The 15928-nt window shown below is 45.0% G+C and overlaps 1 protein-coding gene across 2 annotated transcripts in view; it reads right to left on the bottom strand.

The window, feature by feature from the left end:
• The window catches only part of RFFL (ring finger and FYVE like domain containing E3 ubiquitin protein ligase), a 345152-nt gene that overhangs the window by 44463 nt on the left and 284761 nt on the right, over positions 1-15928 (bottom strand). For both annotated transcript variants that reach the window (XM_069226760.1, XM_069226759.1), the window contains exon 6: positions 12930-13140. In XM_069226760.1, coding sequence (XP_069082861.1) covers positions 12930-13140 — 211 coding nt within the window. The remainder of the gene's footprint in view (positions 1-12929; positions 13141-15928) is intronic.

Here is a 15928-nt window from a genome sequence, read left to right as displayed (position 1 = left end):
TTTGCTGTATTCAAGACTTCCTGCACACTGATCCATGCCCAGCGTTGGGTCAGCAGTGTTGCCACTGTGGGAAAGAAATCCACTTCGAAAAGGTGTGCCAGGCCTCGTCCCAGGAGCCCAGGTTGCATCATCATGCGAAGGCGGTACGTGACCAATGAGACTGCTCCACCAGCTCATCCAGGTTAAGCCGTTACTCACATGACACATATGAATCAAGACACTCTGACTCCTGCGAGTCACGATCTCTCACACCAATCTCACAAGACAGTGAGGAGTACATCTGCATGGTCGCCGACCACGACAGACTAAAGAAATACCCAAGGCTGCATCTCCGAAATGGCACACATTCTACCACATTTGTGCTAGACAGTGGTGCATCCCTCAACTATATCTGTGTCACAGAGTACAACAGTATGAACTTGAAGCCCAAACTAAACAAAGTGTCTGTGCAAGTCTACACGTGGATGTTCAAAGACCCTCTGCATGTCTAGGGAAGTTTCAAACACTTCTCACTTTCAAAGACAGGACCATACAAGCATAGATTCACGTGATCAAAGGGCGCGAAGCAGATTGCCTCTTCAGTGGGCCCACTGCCAAACGACTGAGGCTGGTGGAGATACTATATTGAGTGGAGGACGAATCAGACACTGTACGCAGGTTTCCAAAGCTATTCACAGGACTAAAGAAGCTCGCTCACTTCCAAGTCCACCAGCATATAAATTAACAAATAACACCAGTCGCTCAACATCACAAAAAGATACCCTTTCACCTTCAACAGGAGGTCGAGGACGAACTAAGAGACCTCCTCAGGGCCGACAGAGAGAATCGTGGGACCCACCCCTTGGGTGTCCTCAGTGGTGCCCATAAGAGGATCCAGCCGCAAAGTATGTCTATGTGTGGACAAAAGAGCTCCAAATACCACCATTGAACGGGAAAGACATCCGGGACCCCACATCAGCGACATGATCACACTACTCAATGGGGCGAAAGTATTCTCCAAGCTGGATCTACACAAGGGCTACCCGTTAAAGTTCATGTTACAGCACCACGTTTTCCATGCATTAAGGGCTATTTTGGTACAAATGGCTCAGCTTTGGCATCTCATTGGCAGCTGAAATATTTCAAGAAGCAATCAGGAGAGTAATCCAACACATTCCTAACTCCCTCAACTATAGCGACAACATCCTTATATTTGGAGCCATGGTTAAAGAACATGAAAAAGCCCTGGAACAAGCATGTCAGGCTCTTCTGGAGGCCAACCTTACCCTCAATAAGGACAAGTGGGAATTTCACAGGTCCACTCTGAAGTTCTATGGACATATATTCTCAGGTGAGGGGACGAGGCCGGACCCCGACAAAGTCAAGGCCCTCACTAACACCTCTCACCCCCAGGACACGGGGATGTTCGGTCATTTCTGGGAATAGTCAGTTACTGTGCCCGGTACATCAGGGACTACGCTACCATCAGCTACTCCCTCCAGGAGCTGACCAAAAAAGGTCAACCATTCCAGTGGTCACTAAGGTGTGATCAAGTATTTAATGCAATCAAGGACTCTGTTGAGTCAGCCAGCAATCTGGCATACTTCAATACCCGTGAGAAGACAGAGATCACTGTAGACGCCAGTCCGGTGGGACTCAGGGCCATCTTAGGTCAGTATGACAAAGAAGCTGTTCAAAGACACATAGGCCCTCATTTTGATACTGGCGACGGCCGCCAAATGACTGTCGCCGCAGCTACCAGCCGTCTGCTGTATTATGACCACAGCCGGATTTCCGTCATAAGGATTGTGGAAATCCGGTTGTGGCCATGCCGGCGGATGGCGGTAAGGTGGCGCTGCTGCCACCAGCAGCGCCACACCAGTAGACCGCCGCCAGCCGTATTACGGCCCATAATACGGCCTGGCGGTGTTCTGCTGGCGGACGCTGCTGGTGGCAGCAGCGCCAGGTCCCGTCTACCGTCAGAGGACCCCCTGCACACAGGTAAGTCGGGTCTCCGACAGTGGAGGGGGTGGGGGTGTTGTGTGTGTGTGTCTGTGTGTGGGGGGGTGTATGTTTGTATGTGCGCGGATGTGTGTTGGATGTGAGTGTGCATGTATGGAGGTGTGAGTGCGTGTATGTTGTGTTTTGTGAATGCGTGTGTGCGTGCATGTTTGAAAGTGTGTGCGGGTGGATGTATGCATGTGTGGATGTTTGTGTGAAAAGGGTGAGTGTGTCAAGGGGGGCATGAATGTAGGAGAGGTGGGGGGTGGGGTGGCTTTGGAGAGGCAGGGGAAGTGGGGGGTAACTGGAGAGGGGGGGGGAGACACCTATCAGTGACAGGGAAGGAATTCCCTGTCACTGATAGTGTCTACAGCCATGGTTTTCGTGGCGGCAAGGAAGCCACGAAAACCATGGCGGTAGGCGGGGTCATAATCCTGCAGGTGGTACAGTGGCGATATATATCTCCAGCCCGGCAGCTGTTACTGCCGTGGCGATCGCAGTGGTACACTGGTGGGTTGGCTTCAGCCAACCCACCAATGTCATAATATGGCGTTAAGTACCACTAGCCTGTTGGCAGTACTTACCGCCATGTTACCGAGGACCGCCGGGGTCGTAATGACCCCCATAGTAGCATATGCCAGCCACAGCCTCATTGACTCAGAGAGCATACTTGCAGCCAGAAAAAGAAAGTCTGCCTGTTGTCTGGGCCTGTGAGCACTTTCACATAATCATATGCAGGAAACACTTCAAACTCATCACAGACCATCAGAGATACCTGAGCCAAGATGCCTCCCAGGATCGAGCGATGGGGAATTCGACTGCAAGAATACACGTACACCATCATACATAAACCTTGAAAAGCAGCAAACCCAGCAGACTACATGTCACGGCACCCCAGAGCATCCTCTACAACAAGACCATCACTAGCAGAGGAGTACATTCACTTTGTCATTGCTCAAGCAATACCAACGGAGGTCCCCTTTGAAGCCATCATTGAGGCCACTGCAGCAGAGGCCACACTACAAGACGTAAAGCGACGCATAAGAAAGAACTGGTGGGCGCCACATGGAAGAATCCAAAAACAACCAACTCACATACCTCAAGGAGCTAACATCCTCTCCACACGTAAATGATGAACTATCCATTTCAGAGGATGGTCTACTGATCAGAGAAAAAAAAGAATTGTCATTCTGAAGAATCTACATTAAGGGGTGGTCAACCTAGCCCATGACGGACATAGGGGCATAGTAGCCACCAAAAGAGCCCTACGGGAGCATGTCTGGTTCCCTTCCCAGGACGTGATGGTTGAAATTACACTAAAGGACTGTCCACAATGCCAACTGGTCAGCCGAGAAGAACCTCCCGTGCCGTTGCAAATGTCCGAACTACCAGACAGAGTCTGCCAACAAGTGGCAGCAGACTTCTTTGGCCCCCTACAGTCCAGCAAATACATCCTCGTTATAATGGATGAATATTCCAGATCGCACAACAAGTATCGTCCACCAGGGCAGCCACCACCATACCAGTGCTGGATAAAGTCTCTGCAGCATGGGGAATCCCGGAAGTAGTCAAGACAGACAACGGTCCTCCATTCAACAGTCAAGAGTTCGCCGAATTTGCCAGACACTTCAACTTCAGACATCGAATGATCACTCCCCTGTGGCCCCAGGCTAATGGGACGATGGAGAGGCTCATGGCCACTCTGAGGAAGACCATACAACAATCTGAACTGGCCAAAAGGGATATCAAGGCAGCACTGAACGAAGTGCTGAGGGCATACCGAACCACATCCCACAGCACCATGAACAAATGCCCAGCCAGCCTAATGCTAGGCTGTACTGTGCACACCAGAATACCCACCTGGGAGACCATAGCTCGCTATGTTCAGCAAGCTACTGGCCCGACGAGCTAGCGGAGATGGACAGAACCAAGAAAGCTAAAATCAAGGAATATGCAGACAGGCGTCGGAGGGCCCAGCCGTCGAAAGCCTGCGAAGGAGACTGGGTCCTCGTCAGGCAAGAACAAAAGAGAAAATTGGACAGTCTGTACCATAAGCACTCACTGCAAATAACAAACCGGAAAGGCACAATGGTCATGGCTGTTGCGGATGATAAGAGGGGGACTCGGAAAATCGCCCACTTCAAGAAATGTAACCCACCACCCAAAGGGGCAATGTCAGGAGTGGACAGCGATGTCACTGAAGATGCTCCCACACCAGCTGGGAGATCGGGTCCACCCCTCTCCTTGGCTGTGGGGGAACCTACACCGCCTACCTCAGCAAGTCGACCACAGTGTACATGTCACAGGCCTGCGCATCTCTTAGAAGAAATATAATGGATGCCTTCCAGAAACAAACTCATCTGTGCAAGAAGGGGGGAAATGTAGTGTTGCGGTGAGGTCCGCGACAGGAGAGCGCTAGGACCTCGGGGATCAGGAGATGTCCTGCAAGTGCCGAGCGCAGGAAGAGGAAAGGGAGGGGATATATTGGGAGCAAGGAGATTGGCGACGGTTGCGCGAGAGTGGTGAATAAAGAAATAGCAACCCTACCTTTGTGTGCGGTGGTTTTTGCATCAACCTGACAATGAGGTGAAGTAATCAGATTATAGCATGGCAAATGATGGCCAGGGCCGTCCGTCATCCCTACAATTGATCAAACCTGGGCATTTGCTTACTTCATGAGTGGTCGGGATGCTAAGAGATGGGGATGAGGGTAAGGGACTTTCTCAAACTCCTGAGTGGTGTTTAAGGCCACTGGGAGTCTACCTCAAAAGAGATACTGGTGGGTCAAGTGTCACAACTGTCACGGATGAGGAGTGTGACCTCCAGTCTCCTAGTGCGCAATGTGGATCAACTAACACAGATTACCATGGACCAGGGCACTGGGATGATGGTTCTGCTTCCTGCAGAGAAAAGAATTCAAGAGCAGCTGGGTGGAAAGGTCTGCAATGCTTTGGTAACCGCAATGACAGAAAGGAGCTTACAAGTCTCTGCTGCTCCAGATATTTCCGCATTAACACCGTGTGCATCTCATTTTGTGTACATAGTTAGCGCTCTCTAGGCTCTTCAGTAGTATGCATGCCAGTGCCAATGATCGTTACAGATGATGGTTAAAGAAGTGCCCCTTCAACTCCACACGTCTGCAGTTACCACCCTCTCATATTTCCCTTTCTTTGCGAATCTGAGATCCTCGGCAATTTTACACTCCTAAAGTAAACGCAAGCTACACATATGTTGGTGCTGATAGCCCACATCTGTGCAAGCTATCTTTTTGAAATGCTACCCATCTGTCCATGTGCTAAGATTCTGAAAGGGCCCTCCGCTGGTTCTCGAGAAGCAAGGTTCAGAAAAGCCTGTTTAAAAAAAAAAAAAAAAAAAAAAAACTTTATTTGTCGAATTATAAACAACTGACAACAATGCAGCGCCGCAATCAAAGGTTACAATACATTAGCATCGGGGTCACTCTTGCAGTCACAACTGAGCAGCACAACAGAGGAGGCTAGAGGTATATCCAAGCACAGACAATTATCTTAGTCAATATAGTCAGTGCTTGAAATTGAAAAAAAATTGAAGTTCAGGCACTCTATCAGAGTACCTGCTTGTTTCTGAGAAGTGCAGGTACTCTCCAAGTAAAATGATTACGTTTATCTGGAGAAGTGCAGGTACTCTTCCTCTCAAATGAAAAAGTGCCCTACACAGTACCGAACAGTACCGGCCCACTTAAAGCACTGAATATAGTTGTGCTCCATCTTCCGCTCCTACCTCAGCACTGTCATTCTATAGCCGCCCTTCACTGTCCGTGGAGTTAACATCCGCTCTGTGTTCTTTTTTGACATGAGCATTCGGACTTTGTTTCATTTAAGACTCCTTAATGAGTATCCGAGAAAGCTCTAAGGTACTTTAGAACGGAGTTCTTCTTTTCTGTCGTTATCGGTTTATATTCACGTTCCCACAGCTTTTACTGGCGTTAACGTAAACATGCTGGCCAAGGCCGTAAAATACACGCCAGATGGCAACCCTATTTTTTATGTCTATCCTACTGATAAGTAACAGAACATTGCCTTCTAAATTAACTTGTATTCACTTTCTGATAGTTAACTGGGAATTGTAAGCACAATCGTCGTAAACAACCGTGATGCACTTGCAAGGTGTCACCATTTTCATTTTCAATAGGTTACATTTTGTTTGTTTTTTATGAGCCATGTTTCCTTCGCAATATTTCTTATCAAACATCGCTAGATGGCAGTATTTCTTCTAGTAATTTCGCTTGCTCGGTTCTGATGTCAGTTCTTTGTTTTATATCCTTTCGTGCATCTATCTGTTCCACCTACAAACTTGGCTTATTCGCGATTTGGCTGAAAAAAAGAGGTACATGCGTTATAGGGATGGTGGCTTTATATTCCACATACTGGTCCCGGGTGCTGCATGTCATGGACAGTATTTAACCTTGCACCTGGAGAGGCTTAATAAAGGACGAGCCCTCTTCGTTGCCACCCTGTCGTTCACTATTTAATTAATTCGAACCCCGGGGAAAATATAAGCACCACCCATCACAGTGGCATGTGAGAGACCTGTGCTGTCCAGCCAGACCTAGCCAGCCAGGGGGAAAAATGAATCCAGAAAACACCCTGCAAGATGCACATGGCTAGTAAAGAGGAGACACACAAACCCACAAGTAAAGGACGAGGGGGCGAAGTTCCAAACAACATGGGAGCCTCTGCACAGAGGAGGAGCCGATGAGAACACAGGACATCAACCACTGGAGATTAGCAGTGAAAGAAAACTGTTAGGTCTTGCAGGGGCAAAAATGGAAGCATGTCAGTAAACAGTGACCAGAAGTGTTCCGATACACCGTTATTAGCCCGAAGTCTCCTTAGATAGGTAACTCGGATGTGAGTAGTGTGACCACCTGGCACGGAGGCACATTCTTGACAGGACTGTAAAACAATTCAGGACAGAGGGTCAAAATTCAGGACAAAAATTCAGGACGAAGGGTCAAAATTCAAGACAAAAATTCAAGAACAAATGTCAATTTTACAGACACACCCCAAAGAGGCCATACCCCATTAAGTTATCAGTGCATTTATTGACTCTTTTTTAACATAGCGATATTTATTCACTGTGGTCTTTTTGATATTGCCTCCTGGTATGCTACATTCAGGTGTCACATCCCATCCTTATTCAGTAGTAAATGAATGTCCTTCAGCACTGTGTCAAGGCCATCACACCTGCCCAAATCTTCCCAATCTTTCTTGGAGAGGAAGCAACTGCAAAATTGTGATTATGTTTTTAACCATTTTAAAACCCATGGGAACAGTTTGGGAAACATTAAGGTAAGTAACCTTATGCTAGTTTAAACAATTTAAACAAAAACACCTGGCTCAACCCAACCGCCCTTGGACTTTCAGCCTAAAAGAAATTTAACGAGAGAGTCGATGGTATGGGCGACAGTCTCACATCTAGTGTCAGGATGTGAGGTACCCACAACTTGTCTGCAGTCTCACAGCACTAGAGTGTACGTCCGGGACTCTAAATTTATCTCAGAACTGGGAGCCCAGACTACCAATCAAAGATAATAAAAGAGGAGGATAAAATCGAGATCAAATGGGAGATCCACGGCAACAGATTCAAAGGGTTTTTGCAAATTGCTGGAAAAATAAGGAAGAGAAGAACAAGGTGGGACAATTTCTAAAATCAGACAAGATGGGTTCACCAAGACTATTGGAAGGTATTACATACTTTGGGAGTTGTCTCTGCAGAAAGAAGAGAAACAGAAGGGGGCACTGTCAAGCAGCACCAACCCACCCTGGCAAACTCTTCTGGTGCAATGGTCTACTGTTCATGTTTGTGAAGCGTGAGCAGGGGCCAGACCCCTTACAAGGTTGTGCAAGGCCATTGCCAACTCTGTCCAGGTCTTAAAATCATTTTGCAATGGAGCAAGAGCCAAACCAGTGATCTGGGTTATCCCTAAGGTTTAAAGTACACACAGAAACTTCAAAATATTTGGGATGTAAATTGCACAAACAAAATGTAAGAACATGAGAAAGATTTTAAAATGCAGTTGGTGTTTCTTTAACATATGGTGCCGTTTCCCCCTTTATATACAATTAGACCTCAGAATGAACTGGGAACGAGTTACAGTTAGATACCTAGTGATTAATATCTACCACTTCCACACTGATTTTCAGGATTGAAGTCTCAGCAGAGTGTCATGGTCCCTCGGAGCCCAGTTTGCCTTTTGGTCTTCTCTTCTGCTTTCTGTAGTTGACCACGTGGCACTAGTGAAGATGGTGTGCTACCCAGATGATAGTATTATTTTGCAAACCTACCCCTGCTTGTCCTTGTTTCCTTCTTAAGACCTGCAACACATCTGATTTGGTCACTGGGGCGCCGTTGAGTAGCTCTGCCCACTCTAAAGGTACCTGTGACTGTGGGTGGATTAGGCCTTCTGGACTTAGAACATTATTATTTAGCTGCACAGGTCCAATGGGTGGCTCGTTTGCTGTCTGCCCGCCCCCTGCATGAGATGGGGTTTATTTGTTAAGACTTTTAAGGAGGGCTTACTGCACTACTCATTGTTTCCTACTGACCATTCTACGGAACACCATCCGGGGTTGTCGTGCACAGTTTTGTCTTATCCGGCTAGTACCTATAAACTCACTGACATGAAGAAACCCTGTGCTCCTGCACTACCTTTGCTAGGCCTTCCCTCTTGCACAGGGCAGCTGTGCTCAGAACAACTCAGTCAGTGGCACGCTGCAGGTGTCTTAAAATTGGGGTACTTGTTTATGGATGGCGAGTCCAAACCCTTGTAGCAGACTACCATCTTCACCCCGGTCAACCCCTTACTTAAAAACCTTAATCAATTATTAAATGCCTATTTCATTTCTGCCACCGAGCACTAACCCTACATGAGGTGTGCCAGAAGCGCTACACCACAGGGACTGGCGGTAAACTGATAAGATGGGTGTAGAGACCTTTCCTGCAACATGGAGACCACTCCAAGTCTTCTTGTCATACTACCTGGGTGATTGATGTGGCCAAACCTGTGCAAGATATGGACTGGACTGGACTAAAATACTGAACTTTTCCCACAAAGTATCCCACGGCTGTCACTTTAAGTACATTCACAGAGCTTCCTTTGAATGCATTCCGCCTGTTGCTTGCCATTGGCTTTATTTGTTTTAGGATATCCAGCTTGAGTCCGTCCCTTCCTTTGCCCAAACCTTATTTACAGTATCTTTAAGTGCTCCCTTTTCAGTAAACAGGCCTGTAAATCTTGTTCTTATCTCACCACATTTGCTGTGCATTCAAAGAACAAGGTCAAATGTCAGGCTCAGGAACTTAGTGTTTACTTTTCTTTCTCTGACTTTAAAGTGAGAGGATTTATGTGACAGTCTTGCTGGATACTGGGGGTAGGATACAGATTTTTCTATCACATGAAAATATTTAAATAAACCGTGCAAGCATTTCAGAATATATCAGAATTAGGAGTACAAATGAAGCACATTTTGTTAATTCTGAACTGTGCTGGAAACAAATACCTATATATGATCAAAACAAATCATTACATTAGGTGATGCAATTTCCACACATCGTTGGTGCAATGTATAGTTTTATTTGAAAAACTGTGTGTCTTTGCAAATGTAATGGCCATTTCAATCAAAAACGTGTTGTTACCACACCATGCATACTCCACTCTACTTTACTCTGCACCACTTCTCACCACTGCACCCTAGTCTGCACCATTCCACTTACACCACTTCATACCACTGCACTGTGGGACACTGCACTCTTCTCCACTCTTGAACCTCTCCACTCTCTGCAGTGCGCTCTATGCTACTTCACACTACGCCTCTCTACACCACTGCGCTCTGCAAGCTATACCAGCCTAGGCAACACCAATCTACTCCACACAACTCCACTCTACACCACGCTGCAACACTGCACTCTATGCCAGTGCACTTTACTCTAACACTCAAGTCTATGCCACTGCACTCTACATCAATACACTGTACATCACTCATCTACTCTGCACCACTGCACTCTATGCGACGGCACTCTACACCACTTTACTCTGCATCAAACCACTCTGCGCCACTGCACTCTACTCTGCACTGCACCACTCTACACTATTCTCCTCTACACACTGCACTCTGCCACTCGGGTCTATGCTGCACTCTATACTACTACACACTCTGCCACTCTATTGTGTGCCACTCTATGTCGCTGCACTCTATGCCACTCTGCACCACTCCACTTTGCACCCCTACACTCTACTGTGCACCACTCTAATCTATGCCACTGCATTCTATGACACTACATTGTAATCCGCTGAATTATTGCCACTGCATTCAATACCACTTCACTCTACACCACTATATTCTGCAACACTCTGCACTCTACATCAGTCAAATCCACTGCATACCACCCCACTATATGCCACTATACGCAACGCCACAGTATGCCACTCCTAAACACAACACTCTCTGCCACTCCACTCTATTCCACTCTTTGCCATTCCACTCTGTGACACTTCACCACACTCTCCTCTTATGCCACTAACTTTTAGCCATGCTGAACAGCAGCCACTCTGGTGTATAACATGGCTAAAACACATTGAAAAAGCCAATACCTCTTGCGTAGACAAGACCTATTGGTTTTGCCAATGTTTGTTAGCACTATGAGGTACCGAGTTTCCTGAAAGAACTGTGAATGTGTAAGTCCTTACTTTAAACATGCATCACACACATCATAATATAGGCTGCTACAAAACGCGCAAATACATTTAGGTTAATTTTTTTTTAAAAAAGTCCTTCTAAAATACAAATTTTAATAATATTCAGATTATACCTACTGCAAAAAAAAATTATAACTGTCCATTAAAACCACACACTCCACACCTCAGCTTGGAATACTCTTACAGTGCCTTTTTAAAAGAAAATATCTTTGCCATCAGAAAGCTTCAATTGACTCCTTTGATTAAAGTCAATACAGGTTTCCAGACCCCTTTACATTTGCAGATTTACCAGTTGCGCACATTTGCATTTCTTTTGAGAAGGAGACATCCTGGCAAGAAGGCGTGTTTGTAATCTGTCTGCCCCTTCCTCACTCAGAGCCCTGCTTTCAAGCCAGCTAGGGAAACTTACCTGTCTTAATTACATTTTGTCCTTTAGGTGAAAGGCTAAAATTACGGACAAATGCTGTCCGTTAAGCCTATCATCACAGACAACGGACGGCAGGGCGAAATTATGGGCAGTCCGTGAACATTACAGACGGGTGGTCACCCTAGATGTGACATGATGGAATGGGTTTCCTCGGATGAGAAACGTGATGCCTACCAGTTTGATATGGTTGGTGAAAATATGAGCCATCCACAGAATTTCCCAGTAACAGGCCGCTACAGGGAAATTCTGTAATTAATGTAGACCCGCAGCCATAAAATACATGTGTTTTCAAGAGTGTCCTCCATAAGGATGACGAGAATGGGGGTGAAACGCAGGCGGCAAACAAGGAATCCTGTGGCGAAATCAAGCTCGGATCAGTGGTAACCCCGGTGGGTAGGGGGCTACAATACCAGCACAATACTGTCAAGGACTGGACACTGCAAGGGTCTCGAGTTTATTTCTTTATTATCTGAGAAAGGGTGATTCCTCCCAGTAGCTATTGTTCCATCCTGCAGTTAGCACTTATGTGACATTTAGAAGGGAAACACACAATGGGGAAAAAAGCTCCTCAGCAATATTGGTGATCACGGATTGTCGATATAATGGTTGATAAGCATAAGACATGCCTCCTCCTCCTTTGAAGCTCACCTCTGCAAACACACCTCAGTCTCCGGTGAGTCTCCTGTGCAGATGTACGAGTATGAGACATATAGGGCTGGAGTGGAGACACCCACTATGGTTGTCAAATGACACTGAAAACTAGTAAAGTCCACTGTGAAAAAATGGAAACGTGTATAGTGCAAGATGCTGCACGTCAGGGAGTCCTGCAATGAAACTGGCATGTGTCTACTCACAATAGAGAACTAAACTTATCATGACTAAAGGTAAAAAAACAAACAAAATGTGGTCCAAGATCTTCCTTCTGCCTATAGGGTATTCTAAACATGTTATACAAATATCGAATTGTACAAAAGGAAATGCTATCCAGCGTGACTGCCTTCTCTCTCGTTAGACGATCCTCTCTTTAATTAGTTCCATGATGTAATGTTTCAACTGAGACATAGACAAACTATCTATTGTGACACTGGTCATTTGTGGGAGCTTCTCACTGCCAATAGGGTCCTAGTAGGGACTCTTTCCCATTATGAGGTGAAGGAGATACAAAAGGTGACAGAACGTGTTTCACAGACTTCTGGTGCATGGTGATCAGGTGTCTCAGATTGGCCAGGACATTCCTGGGTTTTTACCATCTGTCCTGGCAAGATTAATTCAATTTAGCACGTCCCGATGTTCAAGGTGGATCGACTAAACACAGACAGATGCAAGTTTTCATGTGTTCCGGTGCAGAAGTACTTGACACTACCTAGCATCTAGCAAATTCATTAACGTATAATATTGCAAATAGAATGTATATTTCGTTGCATTTTGCCTTTCGTAGTTCATTGACTGTGAATCTGTGTTAGGAAGCACTGCCAACTGTCATTTGTGCCCCTTGGACGATGCAAAATTGTAGTACTATGTGTGTTTGTGGAATGCCCTAATTTCGGTTTTCAATATCTGATCATCCTATTCAGCACTCGGAAGGCTTTCTAAAAGCTTTGACCGTAGGAAGCAAATAGTGGTGGCGAGCCAACACGCTTACTCTATTACAAAGGATAAAACATTTTTCACATCTATTAATGCAATTGCAAACACTCATCTAGGAAGGATTGATGGTCAATCTGGTACAAGAGATGTGTGGAATCCAAGCAGCTAGACTTGACCACCCGCTGTATGCTGCCTTACCTTGCTGGCGTATGTCCTGCTGCTCGTTGTAAAGCCGAGTAACCCGCTCCATCAGCTCCCATTTCTCGCAGCAACCCTTATAATTCACAAAGTTGCGGGCCAAGATCTCCTTCAACTGGCGCACTGTCAAGGCTTCGATATCCTCAGCGCTCGAGAGGTCGGAGAGGGAGCATCTCCGTCCCGGTACCAGAATCTCCTCAGAATCTGTGGACTAAAAGAGAATCAAGTCATGTAAATTCTGATTGGAGGCAATTGATCTCGGACCAAACGCCCCCAGAATTGGCAGTCATCCTCATTCTAATGTTTTTACAATGTTCATAATTTAATATGCATTGTGTTGGTAAGCTCTCCTGCATTCAGAGAGCAGGAGCTTAGTGTGTCTTGCTCAGAGACAAAGATAAACACGTTTAGACTATTGTGCTTCTCAAGCCTTGAGCTGATTTTACAGGCATTCCTAAATTGACATTTGTCAGTGGTGTCATGGAATTACCAAACCACAGCATATAAAAGGCATTTTTCAGAGGGGGCGAAGTGCGTATATGTGACAATCTTTAACTATTCTTCATTGCATCATGATAGGCACATCATCATGCCATGTCCACCATCAGTCCGATTATAGAGCAAAACCTACATTTCGTTTTCTTCAGCTATTATAAGCACAATTATATAAATCCAGGTTTGTAGGAAACCTTTAGATATCCCTTCAAGAACACCGGTTTTTAAGCACTTATAATACACCGATTTTAGAAAGATGACACAATCTGGTCTCTTACATACATTGTTAATAAGCACGGTTGTTATCCTGCGTGAGAACTGCACAGCGCCTGTGTGTGGAGGTTGCTGCATAAGCCATGTTCCGTATACTGGCATGCAATATTATTAACTGATATATTTATTCGAGGTGTCACAGTAAGTATATTCCAAACAGCTCAATGCTTTCAGTGGATTCGTTTGCCAGCATGGGCAGGACGCATTGAGCACTGTCAGTATATCGTACTTACTCCTCTATCATCAATCTTTCTTTTATTAAGGCATTGGTCTTTGTCAGTCTGCACTAACAACTTCGCACGTCAGAGCTTCAACATACATTATACAGGCATTTTTTTAAATTCTTTTTAATAATCAAGTAAAAAAAGTTCATTACAAATCTCCGTTATGATTTCCTGTATTCACACTGCATTCGTACAGTGGAAGAGTTTACATTATATTCAACAGATGTGCACAAAAAGGAAATAACACCCCGTGAGAAGTTGATACACTTTACAAAACGTGGTTCTACATCAGCACAACTGAAAGACGAAAAGCAAGCCTCTGTAATTGCTCAGAAGCTAGTGGTGTACGGTCTCTAAGCCAGCAGTTCCCCACCTGTGGTTCGCAGACCCCCTAGATGTCCGTGGCACATTCCCGGGGTCCGCACCCACCTTACGCCTGGCCGGCAGGAAAGCACTTCTCCAGCTCGGTCCTCTTGACAGAAACACATGAGTGTTTTTATATTTGTTACTTAATTTGTGCAGCAGATTTAAAAGCACTGCAAAGTGCCTTGTATAGCCAGCAGTTTTGGGGCAAATATACAAATGTCAAGATAACTCTGGTGCTTAATGTACCTGCTGGAGAGAGGTGAGAGTTTTGTCTGGTGGCAGTTTTGACTCATTTAAGATAGTACAGATGGTTAATATGCCTGCTGCAAAGACCGTAGATGATGCTTATCAGTATTTTATGTGCACAGCACAGCGGGTTACTGCTTTTGTCACAGAGATTCTTTTGTTACTGTCCAGTTCATAAATTACAATCGTAATTTAGCACTGTGACCTATGAACTGGTATCAAAGTGCTGCATGCAAACTGCATGGTACAAGTTAGAAAGTTATCCTTTTTTCCCAGTCTTTTACTATCCCAAAGTTGCTAAAAAAATGTTTGTTTGCGTAGAAATACATTCTTCTTATTAAAGTCAACGCTAACCACTGTGTTATGTTCTCAATCCTGAGTTTGTGCTTCTCCAGACCAAGAACTCTAAGAAAATGCCTACTAATATGGATGACATGAATCCTACAACTTGTAGTCCCCTTTGCCTTATCTAACATTTTATATACACTGATTTACACTCACAGGATTTGTTGTACTCTCCAGTGGTATGAGAGCCACTATAAAACAAATTAAGTAAATGTGACAGAGGGGTTATGGAGAGATGAGAGGCACTAAAGGTTCTGCTTTCTTTCCTCACCACATATTTATATGAAAAAACGTTTTCAGATCTTATATACCTTAAAAAGAAATACAGGAATAGCTTGGGAAATGTAACATCTGACCTCAGGATTCAACTTTACAAAATAAAATCAAATATTGAAAAGTTATTCGCTGAGATGCAGGACCAACCCTCCCAGTGAAAACTTTCGATTTTTGCATATTTTTTCAATACAAAAATAATCATATCTTTAGTAATTCGAGTACTTAGTGCATACTTGTTTGTGTATTTTTTGTGAATTACTGTTCTAATTTTTGAAATTTAAATTGGTGGTCTCAGGCATCCAGTAGTGATCCAGTGAGGCTCCTCATGAGTCAAGAGGGTGGGAACCACTGCTTTAGGGGAATAATTAAAAGCAGTGTGATACTGCTTGATCTGACATGGCATACCATATTTCCCTAAACGTTTTACAAGTTCCATTACTTTTTGCATTGAGCTCTTCCAGATGCTTGACCCGCTTCATTTTACAAAATGATTGGTTAAAAGGGGGGATCTCAGTGGATCTCCATTTTCGCCGAGTTTTGGATGTAGCAATCAGTGTGGCAATGAAAAGAAATTGGTATTGTCATAGAGTAGTTTGACTATGAAATAACAATTACCAAACGGGATCGCAAAGGGGTTGGGACTAATGCGGGGCTGCGGCACACAGCAGGACAAATAAAGCAAATATGTAACCGGTCTACCGTATCGTAGCCCATCTGAAACATGCTGCTAAGCTGGAAGGGTACATTTTCTGTACACGATAAGAAGTATAGTAC

Source organism: Pleurodeles waltl, chromosome 3_2 (genome assembly GCF_031143425.1).
Source record: "Pleurodeles waltl isolate 20211129_DDA chromosome 3_2, aPleWal1.hap1.20221129, whole genome shotgun sequence".
NCBI lineage: Eukaryota > Metazoa > Chordata > Amphibia > Caudata > Salamandridae > Pleurodeles > Pleurodeles waltl.
Note: the sequence above shows the minus strand (reverse complement) of the source record. Positions and strands in the feature narration are given on the sequence as shown.